Source organism: Rhizomucor pusillus (genome assembly GCF_041956525.1).
Source record: "Rhizomucor pusillus strain CBS 183.67 unplaced genomic scaffold VTP01scaffold_4, whole genome shotgun sequence".
In the NCBI taxonomy this organism is placed as follows: Eukaryota; Fungi; Mucoromycota; class Mucoromycetes; order Mucorales; family Lichtheimiaceae; genus Rhizomucor; species Rhizomucor pusillus.
The window spans coordinates 1,259,115-1,285,052 of record NW_027192146.1 but is presented as its reverse complement, the minus strand read 5'-3'; the positions used below and the strand labels follow the sequence as shown (position 1 = coordinate 1,285,052).

The window sequence follows — 25,938 nt, the reverse complement described above, 5'->3', positions numbered from 1 at the left end:
TTATGTATAATGCGTAGAGTGCGTAAATGCAAACGTAAATATTGTACAAAAGAGGGCAAAGGGGGGGTGGGATATCGTTTAGTCGCGAGTTATTATTATCGGGACACTGCGCTGTCGTTCGCTCTTGACATTTTGACAGCCACCTGGTTGCCATCTTGATCCACTCGAATGTACTTGTCGCCTTCCATGTATCCGCTTCCGCTAGTACCCGATTCAGATGATGCACGGCTTGCTGAACGTTCTGGTACATTTTCTAGACGCGTTCCACCTGCACTGCCAGCTGTCCCGTGATCTTTCAAGAACCTAGAAAGATATGGTCAGAATATACAGTAATGATGGATATTTGGATAACAAACACTCACTTTGATAATTCAACCCATCCTCCACCAACACGCACCATGACGACCTTGCTAGGCAGGATGCGGCAGTATACTAGACGAGGATGCTCATCGCCAAACCAGTACTTGCCGACCTGGTTCGGCACCATCCGGACTTTCATCTGATACGGGCTCTCATTGACGATTTTGCCAAGCTGCATATCCAGCTCGTTCTTGGGGTCAGCAACGTACTTGTGCCGGTTGCGAGATGATGATCGCGTAGGTGTTCTGGAGTTGGCCATCCTGTTCTCGGTTGCCTGCGTAGGTGACTGGAAACTCTGCCGCCTCGCTGTCCTTGTATCGGATACACGTCGTCGCGTTGGAGCCTTTTTGGGCGATGTCGATCTCGCCATGGCCAATTTTGTAAAGAACTCATGGTCCAGTTGGTTGATACATGTTTGTAACTCGCGTTCCCTCGACGCCGCTTCAGATTGCACCTTGGTCCAGTGCTCGAGTGTCCTGTCCAGCTTTTCTGCTACCCGCTCGTGGTCTACAAACTGTTTGCGTGCTTCGGCCTTGGCTGTCTCGACAAGCTCACCTACGCGCGGTTCACGCTCCTTGTATCCTGACACTAGACTGCGTAGCAACTGCTGCAAATCGCCCTTGTTGAATCGTCCTTGTACAACGCGCGCGTTGTGCGGAGCACAGCTCTCGACCAATCTTGACAACTGCGTGATTTGCTCGTCCATCTTGTCGATTATTTCAACAAACAACGCAATGTTGCCTTCAGCTTCGGCTTCGGCTAACCGCGCTTGCACCAGCTTGCGCAGCTCCTGGACAAGCGCCGTCAGCTCCATACGCTGGCGTCGTATTTTACCGTCCTTATCAGGCACGCCCGCTAACAGAATATCGACATCCTTGAGCAGTTTCGGTACAAACTGCTGCGTTTCATGCTGGATTTCCTTGAGTTCTTGCTGCTCAACAGAGACACTTTTGCCTGATAGCTGCAGTGTATTGACCCGCTTCTTGATCTCGTTGACTTGGCGCATAGCTTCAGTGATTTTGGCGCTAGCGTGCTGCCGCATCTGTGTTTCGTGCAACTTTTGTCTGGTGTCATCTGCTAGCATCCGGATCCGCGCCCATTCTTTGCGCACATTTTCCTCTCTGCGGTCCACTGATCGAGCTATCGATGCAGCACGTGCGCTACCGAGAAGCTCCTTGATCTTGGATTTCGCTTGTGAACCCTGGCCGTAGAAATCTTGCACGTTCTTGTCCATCACGTTGTATCGTCGCTCAAACTCGGCCAGGTCAGGAAGCAGTGAATTTTTGGTGCGTGCTATCCGGGCACTGCGTGAGAATCTCGACACAGTGGCCTTGAAATCGTTCATGGATTGCAGAATATCAAGTTCGCGCTGTGCATGGCGGTACACGGTAGTGAGCGCCGCAATGTAGTCTTCTTCGGCTTGCAACTTGATTGACAGGTCAGAAATCGTTTTTGACAACGGTTTGACGAGCCGATCCACTTCAACCTCGTTGCTATGCATCTGCTTCAATTTACATGCCAATTCAAATATCGAACCTTCCTCTGCATCGTTCTTGCACCGATCTAGTGTTTGTCGCACACCCGACAGCGCTGATGCGTATGTTTGTACCACGTTTTGTATTACGGACGCTTTCTTTTCTGCAATGTTTGGGTTGGATGTGGATTGCTGTCTCAGGAAAGATAGTTGGTCTTCACATACGAGTCGTTGTAGCTCAACTTCTTGAACTAGTCTGTTAATCAGCGCTGTCTTTTCAAGGTCTTGCTTGCGTGACGAAAGCGAGGCGACTAAAGTCGAACACAGCTTGGTCACACGGTCCCACTGCTCATTGAAAGCAGCCGCGTTGACTTCATCGTTGCTATCCACAGGCCGGATATCCTCCAAATCTCGACGAAGATTGTTGAGACGTTTTTCCATTGAATGCAGTGCGTGTGATTCACTGTCGCTTGATCGGCTGAGAGATCGGCTCATGCTGCTGCTTCCAGTAGAATGATTCGTGCTGTGATGCCGTACAATATCGTGCTGAAGAGTGATGAATGCTTGATGTAGTTTCTCGAGCGCATCGTATCGTTCGATCCATTTGTTTGTTCTGGACACCAGCAGCGATAGTTTTCGCTTTTGTTCCTGAACACGCTGCCATTGCTCTTGCACTTGTGAGTGAATCTTTTCGACTTGTTCGTTCGTTCCACCCTGCGCTTGCAAAAAGCTATAGTATCCGCACACATCCTCGTACGCATCCTTGCAGTCAGTTAGACAATGTTGCACCTCCTTGTGTACAGCTACAAGTGTCTTCTTTTGTGCCACACGGTTGTCTCGAGCCACAACTGCAAACTGTTCACATGTCTTTTCAATTGATTCGGAAACTTGATCCATCATCGACTGAGCAGTCGCTACATTGTCGCTGTATGTCTTGCAGAGTCGGTTGACGTTGACGGTATCGTAAAGATTCGTTAGCTTGGCTCGGATATTTAATATTTTGTCTCCTGCAGCGTCAAGATCAGTGATCGACGCCTCCACTGTCTTGCCAAGTAGTAGGCTCGAATCATCATCGTCGCTCTTGTTATTTCTGGCAAAGTCGCTTTGCAGCAGAGTTTGATACTCGTTCTTGTCAAGTTTATCGATTTGTTTTTGCCACTGCGTAATATCTTCATCGACAAGTGTTGACAGGTCAGCGTTTTCAATATCGCTCAAAAGCTGATCGAGGGATTGAGATAGCTTGCTCGCTTTGTGTGCTGTTTCTGTTGGTGCCAAAAGCTCGTTCAGCGATCCGACAGTCTGCTTTGTATCTTCAATCAACGTATGCCAAGCATCGCTTGTTTGTGTATGGGAATCCGTGATCTCATCCAATTCATGAATCAAGGATGCTTCGTCTTGAATTTCGGATGCTTCAAATGTAGCAACACAGCGTTCAAACATCTTGTCCAGCAATGTGAACGAGTTCTCGTTGGCAGCGAGTGCTCTTTCAATGCCACGAGTCACACCGACCGCGTGCTGCAGTTCCTGCATACCCAGTGCGCGAGTACTTGCTGCTTTGACAAGTTGACTGTATGTCTCTATCACGTGTTTGCGGTTAGCTATCCATTCATCGCAGGCTTCGGCGTGCTGCTTGTACTGCTGCAACTGCAATTGGAGGCGGGAAATATTTTCTTTTGATTCCAAGGAACGCTCCAGTGCGCTCGCCATCTTGCGCAATCGGTCCGTGCGCGTTGCCACCGTGTCGCGTATCACTTCATTCATCGACTCGGCTTGAATGCGCTCTTGGCTCGTGACATCGGATGAAGATCGCACGGGATAAACGATGCTGGCTGCTAACTGCTCGCAAAATTCATTCACTTCTTTGCGATACTGCTCAACGCGCTCGACACTCTTCTTGTCATTTATAAGTTCGTCGCTGATCACTTCCGCTGCTTGCTCCAGCTCTGCTGCTCGATTCATAAGTTCAGACATTTGGCAATGCTGGTTTACAATTTGGTCCACAAAGGTTAGCAGGCTGCTGGCGTTTGCATTGGCTGCTTGTAGTTCTTGCACGGTATTCCGCGCCGATTCTGGTACGATCAAATTGTACGAAGCATCTTGCAGCGCATGAGCTGATTTAACAAGAGTGTCCCAGGCGCCTTGAAGCTCTGTACATTCTCGCTGCAAAGTTTGATATTTGGATGTCAATTCACATAAGTGGGCACGCAACGTATCTTGCTTGATGTCTGCATTGCATCTCCAGTATGCTTCGTCTCGCACAAATTGATCCGCGTGCTTTTTCTGTTCAGAGAATCGGTTCAATGTTGCCTGCGCCGAGTCTTCCCAATCCAATCGTTTCAAAACCAAGCTGATCTCATCACGTCGTGTTGCCAAGTTATCTTCCAGGCGCCGTCGCTGATGCTGCAGAGAATCCATGCGAGCATCCAAACCGATATCAGTTTGATGACATTGTTCGAGATGTTGGTTGAGGTCGCGGGATACTCGATCAATATCGGCCATTTCCTTGTTGGAAAATTGCTTTAAGGCCAAAGCAATTTCATCCAAGTCTTGCTGCCACGAGGTTACTTGCTCCCTGATATTCGTAGCTTGACCATCCGTAGTATCCTTTTGCTTCGTGATTTGACGCAAATCTCCATTCAGGCATTTCAATTGCTCCGTGCCCCGTTGATGCAATTCTTGCCACTCGATCCGTTTGCGTGCAGCCTCCAAAGCCAACAGCTGTTCATTTACAAGTGACTGGAGTCGATCGAGCTCGCTCGTGGCTTCAGCTAGACGATCCTCGGTCTCGGACATTTCAAGGGTAGGCATCGTACATAGCTGTGCAATGTTGTCCTGCAATTCAACAATGTTGCTTTGCTCGAATTCTGCTATCTCTTGCTGCAACTTTCGGATATCATCTGTCTTTTCATCGATGTTTGTCTCTGCCAGCGGGTCAACAGCATTTTGTCGAATATGTTCGATTCGACTTTCCACCCAGCTTCGAAGCTCGGATATTTCCACATCGTACTGCTCAATGAGCCGCTTCATCTTATTAGAGCTCTGCTGCGCACCGTACAGTTCTTGGATAGATCGCTTCAACCGCTCAAGCTCGTCGCGCTTCGATTCCAACAGAGTGTTGATCTGGTCCTGTACCCGTGCATGGTACTCGGCAGGTTCAATTGCATCAAAGTCCCACTGCAGTCGCTCGCCAAAACCTGTCGGTTCCATTGGAGAGAAGGTTTTTGTTCCGAAAAGAGTTCTTGCTTCTGACTGGAATCCTGACACTCGTTCAGTCGCGTTTTCAAGCGTCTCGTTGCGTCTCGATGCCTTTTCCAGTTCGTCTCTCAAAACTTTTCCAGATGTCACAATTTGATCGAATAGCACCATGTATGACTCGACGCTGCTGCGTTGCTGCAATGCATCCGATGCATACTGGACCAATTTCTTGAGTTCACCGTGCTTCTCCTCCAAGTCTGTGATCTTTAACAAGAGAGTATCGTCCATGTTGTTTTCGCGCAAAGCGTTGAATGCTGTCTTGACTCGTGCCAATTCTTGTTCGTCAATACTAGTTATCTTATCTTCAAGCAAGTGAAGAGTGTGCAGACGATCGTCCTTTGACGTGGAAGAACCTGGTTGTTCTTTGCTTGGATCATACATTGCTGTTGTGACAACAAATTCCCAGATAGCATGTGCCGTATCGCTAATGACATTATTGGCTGTTTCCCAGTGTGTCACTAGCTCTGCACCTTTTCTCCATTCAATCAAACCATCTTTGCGTTTGGACATGGCATCACACAGTTGCTGATATCCTTTTTCAAGATCTTCCACGGCAGCGATAAGCATCGGTCTGTCAATCACCACGGCGTTTGTCGCATCAATCTCGCCCTCGAGAGCCTGTACTCTTTGCAGCAGTTTGTTGTAGTCGCCGTTTTCCATCTGATGAATTCTCGCCACCATGCCCTCCAATTCGCTCTCAAGCCGTTCAAGCTCATCCATGTTCGGCTCTTCCTCCATCAATGTTTCCATATCAAAAGGAAGTGGCTCCAACAGATTATTTGCGCGTTCATCGAACCACGCCGTCATCCTCACCATATCTTCATACGTAAGCCTGGCTCGTTCCTGCAATGACATGCTTTCACGATGTCCAACCAACAGTTCCTCGAGCTCCTCGGTAAGCACTGCCAACGCCATTCCATAGTCTTGGATACTCTGATGAATCGCTGCGTTCGCCTTTTCGTTCTCTTGCCGATCCTTTTCAAATTTATCAGTCTCGGGCACATCTTGCGGATAGAACACTTTTTGGGCAACCACTTCAGTGACGAGATACGCAGACTGATCCTTGAAATTTTGCACCTGTTCACCAAACGCTGCATCTTGCTTTTCATCAGCGTTGTCAGTAGATGATCCTTCAGCTACTTGTTGCATTTGCTTGCGCAGACGCTCTCCTTCTCTTTGCAGTCTACTGAACTGACTATCGACTTCAGCTACAGCGAGGTATTGCTCCACGGTGCGTCGGCAAAATGCTACACGTTTCATCAAATCTTCAAACGATTTCTCGAATGCTGACTGTCGCTGCTCCAGATTGTCTGGCAAACTTTCGCCGTGAAGGTCTTCCAGCTCCTGGTATGCATCAAGCACCTGCGCATACGTGCCTTGATCGTACTCTGCAACGCGTGTCTCAAGACCGACGAGCATCTGAATAATGCTTTCTGCTTGTGATTCCTTTGGCTGACATCGAGCGTCGCTGTAAAAAAATGCATCCACTTCATTGCTCAAGTTGGATATCCACTCGGACGCTTCGCAAAATAGCTCTTGCCATTTACCACGAAGCGATATCATGTCCACCTTTTGAGTGCGTAGCTGCATAAGCTGTTTGAGAGTGCTCAGCATATTGAGTGTCTCAAGCGTAATCTCAATTGTGGAGGTATCAGCAGGGCTCAGCTTGTCAGAGCGGTCGACAGCCGTGAGCTTCTTGACGTGTGCGCGCAAACGTGCCATGTCGTCCGTATCGAAACGGTCCACCTCTCGCTTCAGTAGGTCGTGTTCCTTGTGTAATTTTGCAATCACAGCCTTGTCAATGGTGAGATCAGCTGTGAGCGGATCAACCATCTTTTCCTTGTCTTCTTCTCGGTCATTGATAATTCTAATGCGTGCTTCGATCCAGTTACGTATCCGCTCAGCTTCAATGAACCACACTCTAACTTGATCGACCCAGTCGCGGACAAGCTTGTAGCGCTCTTGCACATGATGCTCTCGAGCTTCAAATCCATCCTTGTGCACAGGATCTTCAAATAAATCATAGTACTCTTCCTTGATACCGTGGATTTTTGTTCGCACTGCAGCTACTCGGTTTTCTAGATCCTGGATAGCATCGTCGGTGACCGCCTTTTGTTGACTGCTACTGCTGCTGTCCATTGTCTCTTGCACCGCCATCAGTTCCTTTTCGACACGGTTCATTATATCAGCAAATGCCATGCCACGCTTGAATAGGTTGCACTTCTTCTTGGTCTTCCGTGCAAATTCCTCCAAGCGGTCGTATCGTGTCTGGATTGCTCCATGCCGGTGCGTGATCGCTTGCCGTACGCTCGGTGATAGTTCTCGGACAAAGGCACGGAATGTCTTCCACTCGTTTGCATCGAACGATTGTACCTGAGCGACTGCATCCGCCAACGCCGATTCAAAGCTCGCCAAATTTTCAGGAGTTCCATCTAGTGGATGTATTTCCTTATCTCCATCAGAATACTTTGGCGGCACCGCAGCGAGTGTCTCGACAAGTGTACTCATTGCCTTTTCTACAACCGTTGCTCTCTTTTCGTAAACAGCTACTGCCTCTTCAGTGTCGACGAGTTCAGACTCGAGTTTAATGAGATCAGACTTTGTACTGCGTAATAGATCTTCAAATTCCTTCCATTCCTTGACCAGCGATTGATATAATTTAGTGATCTGACTGCGCTGAAGATCAGTCAGTCGGATAAGGGTATCGTCAGCTGATTCAGGCGAGGACGTGAGGGTATCGTGAGCTGTTTTTGCAGTATCGAGATGGTCCGCTTCAACAGACATCTGCTCTTCGATAATTTCAAGCGCATCAACGTATTCCGTCAAGGATGAAGAGCCAGTAAACTCCTCGGGTATCTCGTCGATCGTACGTGTGTTCGTTTTGATGAAGGAGGTGACTGTGTCGTGTATCGCAAGAAGCTCATCTAGGACTGGATGGACGCCCCGCGGCAAGTGTCCTGTAAGTTGCTTCATTAGGCGGCTGTTCAGATCAGCCTTGATGCGCGCTTTGTCTTCCTCTGCGAGCGTCGATTCTCGCTGATGAAGCATCAATTTTCGCCTAGTTCGTCTTGCAGAGGGAATCGGTACTGGAACGGGCGCTTCCAAAGGTGCTTTCGAAGTTGCTGTAGCAGCTGTTGTTGGAGCATCAATGGGTTTGACGGGGCTCTTAATTTCTTCGCTGCCGTTTGTGATCTCAGATATTGGATCAGCTATCACTGCTTCTTCGCTGTCTTCTTGAGCTGGAACTGGAGAGTCGCATATCCGAGGTGGGTCCTCCTCGTGTTGGATTTCTTCATCTTTACACCCTACTGCCATCGCTATAGCTGCTCGTCGCTTCATCGTCTTGCCGTATCTAGCGGTGCTATCTTCCTCCTTCTGCGCTTTGGACATGACCTTGTAGTATTCGGCAACATACATCATAACACTAGGTTCGTAGGGGTATTCGACATCGACCAGATCTTCTGGATCGAGAAAGCTTGGTATATTCAATTGCGTGAGTGCTACGTCGAATGCAAGTGTCAAGAGCTCCCGCCAAGTCTGCTTTTCTGACAAGTCACATTTAATACGAGTAGTCAACATATCGGGTATCAGAGCTGGATCGTGTCGGTGGAGTAGCAAGCAGAACGCAAGGCCTGTTCGCCATGATCTTGAAAAATCTTGTACAGACGGGATAATACTAGCTGCTATGTAGTCTTCGAGTTGTATCCGTACCCAGTACAATAACGCCACTTTTGCTTCGCCGGCGCCAGAGGAGCCGCCACCGCTGTGACCCTTGTCTGAAGATGCTACACTTGGCCGTCGCACCATCGCAACGGACTGCGGTCGAGGAGTTGCCGGTATATTGCTGCTTGTAGTACTATGTGCATCCGATACAGATGATGCGACGGAAGCATCGTCCTTGTGTTCTCTTTCAGATAGCATCTATATACACATTTTTTGTGTCATTCGACGTCACATTGCATATATTGAGCTGCTGCATCCCATTATTTAATAAAACATACCGAAAGTGATGCCATATAATCCTCGCCATGTTCTGCCAGTATGGTCTGTATCTGATACTTGAGCATGATGAAGAATATAAGGGCCAGAGTCTTCTTGATGTCGCCGTTTACAATGGCTTCATTTCCGATATCAGGCAGTGTTTCGGATGCTCCCAACTGCTTTTCCAAAAACTCGAGTGCCTGGGCGACGTTCGAGAGCTGATGGATACGCATGTTCATCTTTTCTGGTTTCGGTGCCGGTAGCCCTGAAACAACCGACAGCAGTTTCAGCAGCCTCTTGCCATCCTTCAAGTCCGTCTCTATCCGCTCAATGTGGTCGCCGACGACAGCCAGCTGTGCGTTTATCCAGCGCGTGAGTGTTCTCTTTTGTACTTCTTGGTAATCTGAACCTAGGTTGCGGACAATGTCGTCGCCTGACAGAAACATGTCTGCATTGCTGGATCCGATTGTGTTTTGTCTCGCCCGCTGCTTCACTGTTCGTATGGTCGAGGCGGCACCGTCTCGGTAGAAGGAGGGGCCTCCTCCTCTTTTCAGGGAGGCTGCAGCTGCTGCTACTCCTGCTGTTACCGATGGAGGAGGTGTAGAAGGAGTGGGTGATGTAGCGGCTGACGAAGAACTGCTGTTCATTATGCTGTGTCGAGATTCATACGTGACGCTAGTAAAGGTCTGAGTAATCGGTTGTGAAAAGTAAGGCACAGGTAGTTACCTAGCGGGCCGAAGCTTTAGAGTTGAAAAAGCTAAAGAAGAAAAAAATGCGCAAGGATTAAAGCCGGTTGTCTGCTGGATATCTGCTGCTGCTGCTGCCTGCTGCTTCTGCTGCACGACCGAAATTGCAGCAAATTGCCCTCAGATACCACGCACAAGGAAATAGTAGTTCTCAACTTTGACAGTTCATTTCCAAATCCCAAAAATATATCCACCACCCATTGCAATCATGCCTGGAAAGGGGTTAATGGAAACACTGATATGTGCCTCTGTCAGCTATGCGACTACGTGCATAAACTAATCGTCTCGCTTTTATCGAATTCCGGTTCGAGAACTTTATTCGGTGCACATCCTTCGCCGAGTTAATGCATAGACATTGCCACATGTAGGAAAAGCACAAATTGCTCAACATCAACTTTATTCCTTTTCTGATGATCATTACCGTGAACTTTCAAAGTACAGAAAAATGAAATTGCACGATGCGGATTATGTCAACTCAAGCATAGGTCGATCAATGCGGATGTGCATCGGATGCCCGGGCGGAGCATAGAGTAGAATGTGTGACAACAAGTAGCACAAGCGTGCGCGGCACGTTCAGTGCAAATATCATTGAACATGCTATCCTCGTGAATCTCCAAAAACCATTAACTACGTTTATTACATTCAAGCTCAACAACGCGTGGTATTTATTATCCTGCCCAGAAAGCGTTGTTGTATTGCAAGGATGATAATGCGTATGATCGGATCATTTCTTGGTGCTTGCTGTGGATCCCAGCGAATCTTGAGGAACAGCTTGGATGGGAAAAGCCATGCTGACTATGATAAGGAGCAGAGCTAATGCCAAAGGGATGATTGAAGCAGGCTTGTTGGTACCAAACGGGGACATCTTGAGAGGAAAGAAAGGCAAGGAGAGTAGGATATGCAATGTCTCGACTACAACATCTCGCTGTGCTCGTCTGAGCCACGTTAGTGCTACAGTGGGCCGGTATTGCTGTGCGCATCTGGAGAAGATCAAGCAGTTCTGTTTATTGCATGACAACAACTTATTGAAAGAGATCAATGGATATGTCTCTTTTAGAATTGTTGACTGGCAGTTTATTGGCAAAATACATTTCAATCTATAGTTGCCATTGGAGTGCTTAGCAAAATAAATCGCACCTATTACCCGTTTTTATCAAACTTGATGACACTGATAAATGCAATAATTCAAGAGATATGGGCACATGTAAATGATGGCGAAGTGTAGCTGATGGTATATATATTTTCAAATCTCACATTGAGCAAATACAGTTATTGCGTGATGCAAATTGGTATTTGGAGTAATAAGGCGGATATTCAACAAGCATTATTTACTAAGCGTTTTCAAGATTCTGTTATGCATCTGCGAATGGGCAATACCTATCGCTCACTCCGCTTTCGGTTATCCTACCTTCGTATCCATGGCATCGTCACTTTTGGGTGTGGATGGAGTAGCCTCTGCTGTCGCTGGGGATTGTCCTAAATATTTCTTTTGAACCTGAGCCTTGAAATTTTGGTATAGAAACCAGTTGGATGCCCAGTGGTTTTGACAAAGCTCCAAGCGTATGCCCAAATCAGCGTATCTCCGTTCCAACTCGAGTGATTTTTCTTTCCTCTTTTCTTCCGATATCGCTCCAACGCAGACGATCATTCGTGTCTCCATGCTCGTTGCGTATATCCTGACAGATATCGTGGATGTGATTTGTCATATCGCTTAGCGCTACTTTTAAATCTCTACCAAGGAATTCGTTTTTGATCCATCTTCTCATCTTGTTTACCGTGATCGGATCGTTTTTAATCAAATCCTTGCCAATGGTTTCAGGCGCGACGGTGCCTTTTGAGGCTTCCGTCGTCGGGACTTGGGAAGCGACCTTGGGTGGTCGAGGATGTGGAGTCGAAGACGAAGTATCACTTGTACTCGAACTCTGGGATACGGAAGACGCGGGAGAGAAACCTGCATTTACAGTAGACGACGGTAACCGAGTATTATATGTTGACGCTGATGGAGCTGACGATGTTGTCAATGGTTTATCCAATGCTGTCGTCGCGTTCAAACCAGAGAATTGCACCTCACGCTCCATCTAAAAAGCCGCACTCTTGAAAAGGTTACGCGCGAGGAAACGTATATTATCCATGCTTTCAATCGAATATACAATATGCTGCACCGTTTTGTCGTCGTACTCTTCGTGCCTGTTTTCGGGGATATAGCATTTGAATTCTTGAAAGGTCTCAAGACGCCTAGAACGACCATTGTCGTTTCAAAGACGGCTTCCTCGAGCTTCCTGTAGTTATCTAAGGCTGGATAGTCGTGGTTTTGTAAGGTAATAGCAGTGGATAAAAGCAAACGATAGAAGCATACCGTCTTGATTTATGTTCATCTTCATATCAATTTATGCTGGATGGCGAGGGGAAAGAAAGAGACCAGTTCGACGATCATAGAATTTGAATGATTCAATCACCGAGAACTCCGCAGCACGAGTGCGACCCAACAAAACATGTTCGTACCATTGTGATCTACGAACTATCTTACTCAGTGACGCAAAACAGTGAAATATACAGACATCTCAAGGCAAGAAGGAATGTAAGTTTTTGTAGTGGATATCCAGGGTAAACTAACAAATACCGTACAATAATTCACGTCATGTCAAAATTCACCGATGTGTTAATATGAATGTCTTCTCGTCATTATGATAAATTGAACTTGGTAAATAACAGGATATTGCCAGCTCATTCGTAAACTATGCTGTCCATGTGCGAGAATATCTCATGATTGCGCTTTCAGCCATCCGGTTCTGCATCCATCATATCATGGTCATCGTCGGCACCTGAATCTGCCGTCGCTGCTGCTGTTGATGGCTGTGCCTCCGTTTCTTTGTTCTTTGTCTTATTCTAATAGAACCGCGCACGATTAGGCACCTATGTGATTGAAGACAACAGGTAATTAAGCTTACATAATGATCTGCGTTAAACTTTTGATATAGAAGCCATTTTGCCGCCCAGTGATCTTTGGCCCATTCCAAATGTAAGCCGTCAGCAGCGCATCTGTTTTCTAGGTCTAGGATCATAGACTTTCGACGTCTTTCCTCCAAATCACCCCAAGTCATATTATATCCGGGGTCCAGGTTTCGGCGTTCTTGCTGGCAGATTTCCTTGATATGATCTTTCATGCGCTTTATCAGTATAGCGGCATGTCTTGTATCTCCATTATAAAAGACATTTGTGATCCAATCCTTTAAATCACCCATCTTGAGAGCACCTTTATGGATACGTTGGAGTTCTGGAGAGGTTGTCGAATATCCTGTTGAGGATGCAGGTGGAGGTGGAGACCGAGGACCCTGGGAAGTTGAAGTCGAGGAGGGAGACGTAGGCGTTGGGACTGGCGGTGTAGATGATCGTGTTCTCGTATCGTTATCGTGGGTTTGGTCGTCATGCATTTCAGTATCCATTCTATCAAGTGTAGATTGTTCCTTGGATTTCACGTAACCCAAGATTTCTTCTAAGTTTTCAAAACCTAGATTGCGCAGTGTCTTTACACTTTTGATGTAATTATTGATGGCGTCGTCGTCATCTCTAATGTAGGGTGCGAGTGTTTGAAGATCGCTGATCGCCCCTGTGATCTGGCTCTGCAGCGTTATCAAGGCATGGTACAATTCTTTGTTACTATTAACTATGAAATGATATTTGTAAGTGATATGATTGTATAATCTGAAGGTATATACTTGTCATATCAAAGTCCGGAAAGAAGCTATGAGGATATTATTTATCCCATAACTGAATATATTTACTATGCTCGTGACACCATTTTTACGGGTCAGCACTTGCACACTCCGGCTGAAGTTCACAACGTACAGGAACAAGCTGAAGACAGCGTCACCTAAAAGATTACTAGAATCTTGTCTGCTTCAGGATTTGACGCAAAAAGAATTCAACAAGGAATAAAGAAGTCTTGTCTCTTTAATGAATAGAAAATTCTATAAAAGGCTGGGGGACGCCGCTTGTAATCAGAGAGGGTGCGTCAAGCTTCGTTTCTGTACGTAGAAGTCAAAGTCAGTATCGTACGCTTCAAAAATCCTTTAAGAGATACTCACCTTCTCATGCGAAGTTTCCATCGTAACATTATCCAGCCGGCCCGCAGTAGTATTTGGAGCAGCTCGTATATGATAATATAAATATTGGAGGTGGTGTCCTCCTTGTCTTCTAATAGTGAGTCAAGCTCTGCAAGAGCTCGACGTAAATTCTCGTGGTTGAGTATAGTGTCTGCCCAAGAGCCATCAGTTGCATGTCTGCATCAAGTACGTAAAAGCTTGTTCCATACCAATAAGGCGCATGTTCAAAGTTTGAAAGACATGCGATTCATTCAAAGGGGCATTATATATATTTAGTGCTAGCTATAAATCATATTTACCTCGGTGAACTCATCCCGATGTATCATTACACAGCAGGATCGTGGAACGTCGTCATCCAGTAATATATAATATAAATTATAAAAATGTTACAAGGCTGAGCAGTTGTTTTAGCTGTTTTCCTTCTGAGATGTTTCACAAACAAATATAAATATGTTGTGGACTTTCGCGTATCTAAGAAGTAGTGTACTTTCGAAAGCTGTTCCTGACAATGGATGATATTCGCCTTAGACTTTGAAGTATCGTTAAACTGAACAGTTTAAAGAACATATATGATTTCAATGGCAAGTTTTGTTAACAGGATGAATATGCTGAACTGCGCATCCAATGACCTTGAGAATGGTTCCACCCGAGGACACCTACCCTCCACAGGTCAAATGACCGAATCTGCAGCTTTGCCGTTGGAACAAGACAACATCTGTTATAAGAATTCAACATTTTGACGGTATATATGGATCATATGGTTCAACGGATGGTATGCTCGATTAAACATATAGAAAATGGAACAATGCAGTTCGACAACTCGTCCCAGGTCACATCGATGCCTAATTAACCCTTCCTAGTAGTACAATTGCCCAACAAGGTGATTCCCAAAGGATTTGACTCATCAACGTATGAATGATCATCTCAAGGAAATCTGCCAGCAAGAACACCGAAACCTGGACCCCGGATATAATATGAATTGGGGTGATTTGAAGGAAAGACCTCGAGAGTCTATGATCCTAGACCTGGAAAACAGATGCGCTGCTGACGGCTTACATTTGGAATGGGCCAAAGATCACTGGGCGGCAAATTGGCTTCTATATCAAAAGTTTAACGCAATTTATTATGTAAGTTCGAGACATAAGCTCTAATCACGAAACACCTAATTGTATGCATTCCTTTTATTAGAATGCATACGAAAAGCGCCGCAGGGCATCTGCCATAAGCAACTCTGAAATGATGGACACAACAGCTTGAAGATAGATATACAAACCTGAAAGTTTACAAGTACATAAAGATGGATATCTTTCGAATGACACGTCTCTAGTCTACATTATCCTTGCAGATACCGAACCTCTAGAGATCAGTACGTACATGAGGATGCGAGCTCACAGACAACAAATCTCTGAAGATGATGAGTGGCGCTTGGTGTTACACATAAGCGGTGATATCAATGGCTAAGCAGAAGACTGATCTGCTTGAATGCAAAAGTCCATTGGCGTTTCGCACAGTTCGTCTTCGTAGCATCATGGGCCTCGAATTTTCCACTATGAAGCAACTGTTCAGATATCTGACCACTTTAGAATCCAAGATATTTACACGGAAACTGCGTAGGGATCTAGGTCGATTCACAGCAGACCGGCTCAATGAAGGAAATATGTCAGACTGGATCACAGAGACTTTCTTGGTGGAGACTGGACCACTGCCGTTAAACCTTTGAGATATATGGAGCGTTGCATGACGGAGCTCGGCATGAAAGAACGGCTTCGGCTCAAAGATACAGAAAACGGTTGCACTGGCGTGATTTAGGAGAAGAGTCAAAAGAAGCTATGGTTCGAACCTTCGAAGTGAGATGCGTTGGCGCTGGCATACATTTGGAGCGATGTAAAGATTCTTGGGCGGCACGCGGTCTATTAGAAATGAGATTCGAGTCATATTGTTTATATGTAAGGTTGATGTGTATATGAGCTAGATGCAGCAGGTACCTAATTATGGGTTCTTAGTGCAAGGATCCCCGATACAGCGAAGCGATAAAGCGATCAGTCACCAAAACCTGGGATTTTGATTAGTCCAGATGGATCAGTTCGTTTTTTGTATCAGTAATAAAGAATAAAAGTCCATGGTCTTGCAAGCTTGCGAGAAGATAAGACAATATCTTGTATATGAGGATACTACGGATATCGATTAAAGAAAAACAAAAATTGCGACGTGATTGATACTTATGGTATGTATTCCGGCTATCTTCTCTGAACAATGGCTCGTGTCCTTCGTCAGAGATGTCAATCAAATCAAGGATTAATGAAAGCCCAGAACTGATACACAGAGCAGTTATTAGAATAAATCCCCTATAAAGGACCACATATAGCTTACCTCATGATCTTTTTGCCGCTTCGCTGATCCGCCCATTATTTTTGAGTTGTTCAAAAATGTTTTCGGCTGTGATCGTCAGCGCATAGACCATCCATTTCGATATTTTTTTCATCCGTATTTGCTTTTACAGATGCCATATGAGATTAGAAGGTAGGCTTTCGATATTGGCACCTTTAGATATGCTTAGACTATTTACGACTTTTTTTGGAGTATTTTGTATGGTACAAGGGCCAGTGTAATATTATCCAGATCGCCACCTCATAAAGATTAGAGGCTCCAAAAGAGTCGTAGCAGGGATCACGAAAAATTCTTGGGAAAGAATGAATTTCATGCGTAGTCGTACGCATATATAGCCGCCAGGTCTCCAAGGTGAAAAGTGTCTAGTTGATGGGAGGATATGCACAAGGCAAATTGGCAAATTGGATCCGTAACTTCGGGAGAAGGGCTCGTCGGGGATCATTGTCATCCAGTTGCTAAGTCCAGGTGAAGTTGCGTCCAATGGTTTTTGCACAGCCTTCACCAACATGCTCTTTTCCACGCATTGACCGAACTCAAGTGACGAATCAAGATCTTGACGTTTCGCTGGTCAGGAGCGTCAAGTTGACAGCTGAATTCGTCGCAAATTCTATGTACCAGATACTTCATTCGAGCAGCCATTCATAATACGTTTATTAAGGATCGAGGTTAAAAACTGTCGAGTGATAAGAACGAATCGAAACGATGGATTTTTACATTCAGGAATGCATGAACAATGAAGCATCAATTGATTGTCAGGAACTCCGTGGCACAAAGGCGAGCGTATTTTCCCTGTAGTCGGTAGAGTTTTCCCAAAGCATGGCTTTTGCGTTATGTCAAACAAATTCATACGTATTTTTCTTTGAGAAGGTCGATGCATCTGATATTGTGTTCTATACATTGGAGCTCCTTGCAAATTATAGATACTTTTTGTTTCAGCAGCTATCGATGCGAGAAGTACAATTTTGAAGATATGTAGCTCTGTTTGATATCTTGAGAGAAATAATACAGGGAGTAATTTGACTAGAATTTACAGTACATGTAATGTGCGAAAATGTTGGTATTTCGGTCGGAACGATGCATAAATGAATAAGATAGACCGTGGATGATGTAGCCAAGGGTAAGGGGAGATATAAGGGAGGATATACACCTATAGGAAAGCGTCCTTTTTCACTTAGAACAGGTAGTGAGCCTGAGTCAACGGTAGAGTGGACACTGGATCGCATGTACATTCTTGGCCGTCTGCTGTTACCGAGTAAGTTTCTGGGTCGACCTTGATGACAGGCATGGCATCGTTGAGTTTCATGTCCTTCTTTGAAATGTTTCGACAGTTCTTGACAGCTACAGCTCGTTTGCGCAATTTGTATTTTTCGATAACATTCTTGTCAAGCGACAGTTGCGATACAAAGACCAGGCAGCTCTGTGAGAGTGAGGATGGGATGGCCCCGTACATGGGTCGTCCGTAGATGGGTTCGGTGGTGGGAATACTGCCATTGGCATCGCCCATTTGACTCCAAACAATCAATCCTCCTTTCAGGACCAATTCAGCCTTGGTACCAAAGAACTGAGGAGTGTATGCAACCAGATCTGCAAACTTGCCGACTTCAATGGAGCCAACAACGTGTCCGACACCGTGCGCGATAGCTCTGTAGATCAGCAGATATTTAGTTCGTAAATGTTTAAAAGCTATCCATATCCAATGGCAGATACTTACGGGTTGATGGTGTATTTGGCAACGTAGCGCTTAATGCGATGATTATCGCCCTCCTGGTTAGCATCCTCTGGCAACTTGCCACGCTGCAATCGCATTTTGCTTGCTGTCTTCCACGTTCTCAAAACGACTTCGCCGATGCGGCCCATAGCCTGACTGTCGGAACTAATCATACTGATCGCTCCCATATCTTGCAGCACATCTTCAGCAGCAATTGTCTCTGCACGGATACGGCTTTCGGCAAATGCAACGTCTTCCGGAATAGACTTTGACAAGTGGTGGCAAACCATAAGCATATCAACGTGCTCATCAAGCGTGTTTGTTGTAAACGGTCGGGTTGGGTTGGTTGAAGAAGGAAGTACGTTGCTTTCACTGCACACTTGAATAACTAATTTTCGAAAGTTATCAGTAACCAACACTTGAGCGTGTCTCTCTCAGAAAGGGAAACTTACTGTCGGGAGCGTGACCACCACCAGCACCTTCACTGTGGTATGTATGGATTGTTCGCTTCTTGAACGCATTGATGGTTGATTCAACGAAACCAGCTTCGTTGAGGGTATCTGTGTGAATCGTGGCCTGCACGTCGTATTTGTCGCAAATATCAAGGCAAGTATCGATAGCTGAAGGAGTTGTGCCCCAATCCTCATGCAGTTTCAAGCCAAGGCATCCAGCCTCGATCTGTTCGGCGAGTTCATGCGGGCTAGAGCAGTTGCCCTTGCCAGTGAATCCAAAGTTGAGCGGCAATTCGTCCGTTGCTTTCATCATAAATTCGACGTGGTATTTACCATCAGTGCAGGTTGTTGCGTTTGAGCCGGTGTTGGGACCGCTGCCACCGCCGATGAGAGTGGTGATACCGCTGGAGATGGCTTCCCAGGCGAGTTGAGGGCAAATGTAGTGAACGTGGGTATCGATGGCACCGGCGGTAAAGATCTTTCCTTCGCCGGCAAGGGCTTCGGTGGCTGCACCAACGACCATTCCTGGTGTTACTCCGTCCATCACATCTGGGTTACCCGCTTTACCGATGCCGACGATAATACCATTCTTGATACCAATGTCCGCTTTGATTATACCAGTGTAATCAATGATTAATGCATTTGTGATCACGAGATCGAGAACCTCAGCATCTGCTCTTCCTGTGGCTTGACCCATGCCCTCGCGAAGCACTTTGCCGCCGCCGAACTTGCATTCATCTCCGTATACCGTGAAGTCGTGCTCGACACGTGCCCACAGATTCGTGTCACCCAGTCGCACAAGATCGCCTGTTGTCGGTCCAAAGTGATCTACGTAGTATTGACGGTCGAGTACGTACGGTGTGGGGTTCTCCAAAGCCGGTAGCGACTCGTCATGCGCGAAACCCATCGTGATCAGGTTTGAGACTATAGATGGAAGTCGAGTGATATCGTAAGGACCAGAAGCGAGATTGTTGCCACCTGAAATGACCTTGTTTCCAGCGATTTCTACGAGAGTAACGGATTTCGTGTCGCCAGGCTCGAATCGAATCGCTGTGCCAGCTGGGATGTCAAGACGCATGCCATATGACAGCGCTCGGTTGAATAGCAAGGCTGCATTTGCCTCAATAAAATGGAAATGTGACCCAACCTGCAATGCAATTTGCCCTCTTGTTAGCCTGTTGTTGTTCACACTTAGCTGCTGCTGCTGCCGTGACCCATAAAGTCAAATGAATAGTATAAACATACCTGCACAGGGCGGTCTCCCTGGTTTGTGACGGTCAGAGCTACCCGTCTTCTTCCGGCATTGATCTCAATATTGCCTGCTTGCACGACATATGCTCCAGGAGAATCAGTTGGTTGCCGAGGCTCGGGCAAGGAGAACATGGATGCTTGAGGGATCGGCAAGAAGCTTCCATACAGCGCTATTTCCAGATTGCCATCGTCGGTGCATATTGGGTCGTGGACAGTAACAAGATAGGTACCGTCTGGAAACGTGCCTTCGACCTGGACTTCGTGCAATGTGTCCAAGGTTTCAGGCCTGACATGGCGGCGTCCCAACATTTGCTTGCCCATATCCATCAGTTGCGCTACATTGTAGTTACCGTCGCGCATGAATTCTAGTAGCTGCGAGGCGATCAGGGCAGTAGCCTCTGTGTGGTTAAGTTTTACACCGCGAGCAAGGCGCTTCTGTGCAAGGGATCCAACTAATGACAATAGTTATTAAAAGAGGTCTGTTTTATTATTACACGCTGCATTTGTGTTTTACCATTGTGAAGCAAAAGCTTGTCGATTTCTCGAGGAACGAGACGCATTGTTCTTTAATGCAGCGACGAATAGGAAAAGAAGAGAAAAGGCTTTTCTTTCTCCCCTCACCCACCTTGCCGTCCTTTTGTCTTGTTTCAATATGCGCCCGCTCGCGATAAGAAACCGGACCTGTTATCAGCTTTGGGTTACACAAAAAAGGTTTTTCCCTCCTCTTTCAAACAGACAAATCACTTCACATCAACTTTATTCACGCCCAACCAGCAAATCAGAATGTTAGATTCAGCTGCAGCAATAGAAGCAAAAAGAAGAAATGTATATGCAGGTAGTCGGTGATGTGATCGCCTCAAACCCCTTGCTGTTACGCATGGCAGCTATACTTTGTGATGAAAGAGAGGGCTCGCCACATTTTGACAAACAAGGTTACCTTCAATATAGAAAAAGCACATACAACAGCAGGTTAAAAAATGATAAGCGTGTTCTGGAGATATACCCACACGCACAGCCCCATGTACCGGTGCGCCCAGCATTGTCGTGACGCGTTATCGCCTTTTGATAGATAAAGGCATGGAATGGAAGGAAAATATAAAAAGGAACTGGGCAGCGTCGTTCTTTCTCTCTCTCGTCCTATGCTCTTGACAACCCCACACTTTTCACCACACGTTTTATGACATGCCTTCCACCCCGTCGGATATGCTTATTGAGGACTAGTGTAGATCACATACAACAACGGGGTGCCAAACCATTTCATGCCGCCCTTATTGAATAGACAATGGACGAGACGTCGCTGCTACACTACTCCCTGTTGAATCCGGCAAGTCGCTGTAGTACACCTCCCGGACATTTTCTTTGCCGGCCAGCAGTGGCCCCCCTGCTTTTGCTGGATACCACAACGCTATTGTTGTATAACCTATTGGTAAAAATAGGCCAGAAACAAATTTTTGCTGGAGCAGGCTGCTGACCTGGCAACGACAAAACAACAATCGATCTCCATATGATTTTCCCTTTTAAGGACAAAATTAGGCAAAATTGGCTAGCTACAAATGCTGCTAATTTCTTGGCCCTGTGAAAAAGTACAGCGTAGCAACTGTGTGGCATGTTTTTGTTGATGGAGTGATGGGGTAAAGGAGTTGATGAGTGAATCGCAGTTTCTTTTTCTCGGGAGGAGAGATCGTTTCCAAATTTCCATGAACCAATGATTTGCACAGTGATTCCCATCTCAGGCTGTAAAATCGGAACGACAGGAAGGAAGGAGAAAGTACAGGGAGAACTGCTGCGGTCATGTACAACTAATATGGAACTTAAACTAACGTGTGATGCAAGTGCAGAGGACTTCTTGTTGAAGTAAACCAACTAGGAAGCGAAATCTACGTTTTGATAGGTTCATGGCATGCTTGCGATGACTTATTAGATGTCAGCAAAAATTTACAAATCGCATATACAAATATTTACAAGAAGGTGGATCAAGGTTCACGTTCACCACCATCATCGCTGCGATCTAAGACCAATAAGAATTTTTTTGTAGAGTTGAGCCGCTCGGAAATGCCGTAAATTTTTTCAAGAAATTTCCTCAAAGGTGATGGTCCCTGACCGCCAGCTGCAAGACTCAGATGCCCGAAGTGTGGGAATAATGTAGATTACATTTTCGACGAACGAATTCAGGCCATTGAGCTGACAACAGTGTGGCGAGTACAATGGTTTGCAATGGCATGATTTTTAGAGAATCTGCAATGTGTGAGAATTATCCTAACTCTTATGCTAACAATTGTAAGTTTTTGTAGGTTAATGAGATTAAAAAGTGAATGTTTGGATTGGCGAGGATATAAATAATTCTTGGTATGTAACCGAAGTACGACAATTAAATCTTGCCATCGAGGGAGACTTGCAGCAAAGAAATGTAGGAAATGTCAGAGCTTTCATCATCTCATCGTGTTGTGGATGTGTACTTTCAGTCTATATCGCCGGGAAGCAGGATAAATTGAATTTGCCGCTTGAAATAGAATTCCTTGATGCTTCCACCGCGGGAACACACGTTAAACGCGACTTTCCGGGCAAGAAAGTCGGAAAAGGACCGCGCGGATCTGATCCAAGGTATGCCAGTGCAGAGCAGTTCAAACTAGGCAGGGATTACTCAAGACAACCGCGTTCCGAAAGATACTTTACAGTAGTCAAAAGATTAGTATCAGCCAGCCCGTTAATATCCTGCTTATTTGGAATTAATGCGTACCATAGAAAGCTCACATGTCCTTTACAGGCAGTAAACGGACCGACTAGCCGGATTATAGCATGCAGCTGTCGAGTAACCTGCTTTGCAGTTATCGTGCTACATTTGACTTGCTGGCAGAGTGTAACACCTTTAGATCGCAATTTGTCATAAGGTTTACCACAATTTGTTATTGTTCTACGTTACCAACAACACGGGTAAATGTGCTTCATTTGCCTGATCAGGGTAAAAAGATCAAGAAAGAAAGCGACATTGGTGTTTGCTCTGCAGAAGATTCTATTTATATTCTTTTTCACTTTCAATGTTTGGTATCGCAAGCAGCTTATGTACTAGTTCATAAATGTAAGACTTGAGGCGAAAGTATGTATCTCTTCCCACGATGTTTGCGACGATTTAGCTACTCGCTGAATACGGGCATATCATCGCAAGCATTATAATACTAATATGTAGGTATCAATTGATGGCGTATAGCATATATCGTCTTCGAGAAATATCTTTATGAATTAGGGATTTGCTTCGGACACGCAGATGTATGCAGTCACCCTCGGACAGGCCATGACCGGCTATGTAGTTGATGTGGAGGAGATGGAGAATGCGTTTACAGCACAAAGGCATGCTTTTAAATCCAAAGCTTTTGTAAGTGGTCCATTCATCTTCATATCCCACCTTTCTTTATCCACGCATATAATAAATAGATAGACCTTTGTATTGTATTTATTCGATTTGATTGTACTTATTCGCAAGCAGTTCAAAGACGAAATCCTCTCCGTCATACCTTTTTTCCCCTTTTTCTATCTTTTTGTCTATTCATGCGTATGAACCGGTGCCAACATCCTCCATCGGCAACGCGATTAGTCTGTCGACAATGACCATTGACGAGCTGTCTGTCCGAAGCAAATCCCCAAATTATGTTTATTCGATGAATGCTGTCCGAGGGGACCGCCTTTATGGCGTCCAGAAAGTCCCTTCTTCCCGTTGTTGTCGTAGGAGAGAATCTAACCACGGGCTAACGCTCGTACCAGATGTACACCGGGCATAGGGTCAAGTACTGGGATATCTTATGGTATCCGAAGCAATTCCCATTCTTTATGACAAGGAAACAACGCCCAGACAATGGGACATTAACTTCAGCGAGGACACCCATGTCTATGCACACCTTGCAGTGATAGTCAACTGTAATTTTTCCAAAGATAAACGATTCAGTTATACGTGGTATGCATACACATTCGCTTTTTGTCTCTAGTACTAATTCCGATTTTGCAAAGGGCAAATACAAGGCTCGAAGCCAGCCGATGTAGATCTACCAGCACGGCCGACAACATCACAAAGAGATTCGGGAGCCTCGTTGAACAGCTTTCTCCAGATTATATGTCATTTGTCTCTGTCCAAGGTCGGCGTTTCGATCTCGTGGTCATTGGAGTGAAGAAGACGCCAAAACAGCTGAATCACGATTGGAGAAACTGGGGAAATTCTTGAATACTTTGTACAACCTTGACGCGAAGCATTTGTCAACGTACGGATCCTCAATTTCCATCGTGCAAGAAGAGCAATCATGTCTGGCACGTCGGTTAATACGATGGAGCAAAATGCTATTGCGTTCTTTGGTCTTGATAGTCTCCTCAACACGCAGCCAGGAGGTTATTATGCACCCTACGAGCCACTGTCTAACTGCTTTGAAGAATTTCCCGAACTGTGGAACCTCAAGTTCTCTGAGACGCTCCACAGGCACGAAACCGGAAAGATGGCTTCCAACGGCCTACGCTCGTGGAAACAGCAAATTTCCTCCGAGGCGATCCGGATCAAAAGCCCAATGGAGTCCATTCTCCTAAAGGCACTCTTTAAGCAAGCGCGATGCAAGCTTGTAAACGACTATGAGTGAAGAATCCGGTCGTTTGAAAACGGAAAGACTTGAAATCAATTATCCTGGCATTTATGAACTGCCGGGGTTGCAGGGAATTGATTTATTTACCAAATCCTCAGACTTCAGCAAATTCCAAGGAAACAAGTCGTCGTTTCCAATACCGATTTCATGGTTGCGGCCTTGTTTAAATGCAAGATATCACTGTGCGGCAGCGTATCCTCCAATGATCAAATACCCGGCCTACGTATGTAGAATTAGGCATCAACAGGACCAAACAGCAAAAGCGCACCATACGTAGTAATCTCCACTGTTCAATAAAAGAAAAGTATGTGCTACTTGACGACTAGTAAAATTACTGTGTGCTTCTGACTCTCTACAAGGCATGGGGATTCGGCAGCACAGTCGTAGAGGGAAGTCGCATAAAAGCGGAAGGGTAAGTTCAGTAGAAAAAATCAGATCTGACATGTTCATGTGATAAACTATCTTTTCTATTCTTTTGATAGCAAAGAGAAGTCGAATACTGCGAATGCCACCGCCAAGAACATAAAACAGCGACTTTCGGTTATTGATGCAATCGCCAATCGAAAGATGGGACGAAAAATAGACATGATCTATTCCAGCGGAAAGACCAAGGTTGCTTGCTTAGAGATCGGTGAAAAGAACGATCAAAGCAAAGAAATGGGGAAATAGCAGGATTAAAATGCCAACAGTCCTGCGGGACATGCTACTGCTTCTCACCTATACCCCATCTTTGCTTCGCAAAGTTGACATTTTGGAGTATTGCATCAACGGTCAGTGCGATTACTCATAAAGTCTAACTGTATCCGATAATACTAATGATTACCCTTTTGATCAGGTGGTAAAATCTCCATTCTCGACATGGATGTGCCCTGCGGGTACATCACAAGGATCAGACGGACAGAAGCAATCGAGCATCCCAGCTGCAATGAAAATTACATTAGCAAAATGCTCCTATTGCTCGAACTCGCGCTCGCTGGGAGATCCATCAGGAAGGATACGCTTATGATCTTAATCACAGCCCGCAAACCTTTGAGAGGCTCTGATTCGACACAGCATTGGTTCCTGCCACCGACTTTCATGCCGTCACCATCATCTACGTTTTCTTCTGCATCAGCCTTATCTTCGACTTCGTCTTTGCCTTCACAATCGTCAACATCGTCATACGCTTCATCATCTTCAAAAAAGACGGAAGAAGCATTAATATGTGTCTGTCATATACACCCTTTTATGTATCTTTGATATTTTCATTCTTGCCTCACTTTTCATCTTCCATCGCTTCTCTTCCAAATGTATTAAATACATTCCTATCGGCAAACTGTGATCACTGGGCTGAGAGTATTGCTACTTGATTACGAGCATCAGTACTTGTCCACATATTTAATTAGAAGCAGCTCCCGCTCATAGTAGTACTTGCGCATTTCCTAATATCGGGACAGTGTTCTACCATGGCCGTCGAGCGCTTTGACGATCCTACAACGAAACGCCTAAAATATCATGCGATATTGCACCCAAAGACTGCTCTTATGTGTCCGTAGTAATTTCCTTGAAAAAAATACGGTTGACTATCGCCTCCGAACGGCGAAATAAATTGTTTTTATTGCGCC

At 45.6% G+C, this 25,938-nt stretch overlaps 7 protein-coding genes across 7 annotated transcripts; 3 read left to right on the top strand and 4 right to left on the bottom strand.

Annotated features, from left to right (window-relative positions):
- Positions 1–95: 95 nt before the first annotated feature.
- VTP01DRAFT_7819 (uncharacterized protein) lies at positions 96–9,717 on the bottom strand (the record flags this gene model as incomplete). The annotated part of the gene is made up of 3 exons (XM_069386872.1): positions 96–303; positions 363–9,010; positions 9,091–9,717. The coding sequence occupies 3 exons, from the start codon at positions 9,715–9,717 to the stop codon at positions 96–98; spliced, it is 9,483 nt and encodes a 3,160-aa protein (XP_069242284.1).
- A 1,427-nt stretch (positions 9,718–11,144) lies between these two features.
- Positions 11,145–12,197, bottom strand: VTP01DRAFT_7818 (uncharacterized protein; the record flags this gene model as incomplete). The annotated part of the gene is made up of 5 exons (XM_069386871.1): positions 11,145–11,147; positions 11,225–11,470; positions 11,592–11,851; positions 11,995–12,111; positions 12,173–12,197. 5 exons carry the CDS (start codon positions 12,195–12,197, stop codon positions 11,145–11,147), a joined length of 651 nt encoding a protein of 216 aa, XP_069242283.1.
- A 394-nt stretch (positions 12,198–12,591) lies between these two features.
- On the bottom strand, positions 12,592–13,247 carry VTP01DRAFT_7817 (uncharacterized protein; the record flags this gene model as incomplete). The annotated part of the gene is made up of 2 exons (XM_069386870.1): positions 12,592–12,702; positions 12,765–13,247. 2 exons carry the CDS (start codon positions 13,245–13,247, stop codon positions 12,592–12,594), a joined length of 594 nt encoding a protein of 197 aa, XP_069242282.1.
- Positions 13,248–14,830: 1,583 nt separating this feature from the next.
- Positions 14,831–15,176, top strand: VTP01DRAFT_7816 (uncharacterized protein; the record flags this gene model as incomplete). Its single annotated transcript, XM_069386869.1, has 2 exons — positions 14,831–15,046; positions 15,108–15,176. 2 exons carry the CDS (start codon positions 14,831–14,833, stop codon positions 15,174–15,176), a joined length of 285 nt encoding a protein of 94 aa, XP_069242281.1.
- Positions 15,177–15,372: 196 nt separating this feature from the next.
- Positions 15,373–15,988, top strand: VTP01DRAFT_7815 (uncharacterized protein; the record flags this gene model as incomplete). Its single annotated transcript, XM_069386868.1, has 3 exons — positions 15,373–15,626; positions 15,679–15,865; positions 15,923–15,988. The coding sequence occupies 3 exons, from the start codon at positions 15,373–15,375 to the stop codon at positions 15,986–15,988; spliced, it is 507 nt and encodes a 168-aa protein (XP_069242280.1).
- A 1,490-nt stretch (positions 15,989–17,478) lies between these two features.
- Positions 17,479–20,278, bottom strand: VTP01DRAFT_7814 (uncharacterized protein; the record flags this gene model as incomplete). Its single annotated transcript, XM_069386867.1, has 5 exons — positions 17,479–17,950; positions 18,019–18,403; positions 18,468–19,614; positions 19,713–20,170; positions 20,233–20,278. 5 exons carry the CDS (start codon positions 20,276–20,278, stop codon positions 17,479–17,481), a joined length of 2,508 nt encoding a protein of 835 aa, XP_069242279.1.
- A 3,726-nt stretch (positions 20,279–24,004) lies between these two features.
- On the top strand, positions 24,005–25,573 carry VTP01DRAFT_7813 (uncharacterized protein; the record flags this gene model as incomplete). The annotated part of the gene is made up of 5 exons (XM_069386866.1): positions 24,005–24,313; positions 24,694–24,746; positions 24,817–24,965; positions 25,024–25,104; positions 25,170–25,573. The coding sequence occupies 5 exons, from the start codon at positions 24,005–24,007 to the stop codon at positions 25,571–25,573; spliced, it is 996 nt and encodes a 331-aa protein (XP_069242278.1).
- Positions 25,574–25,938: the final 365 nt, after the last annotated feature.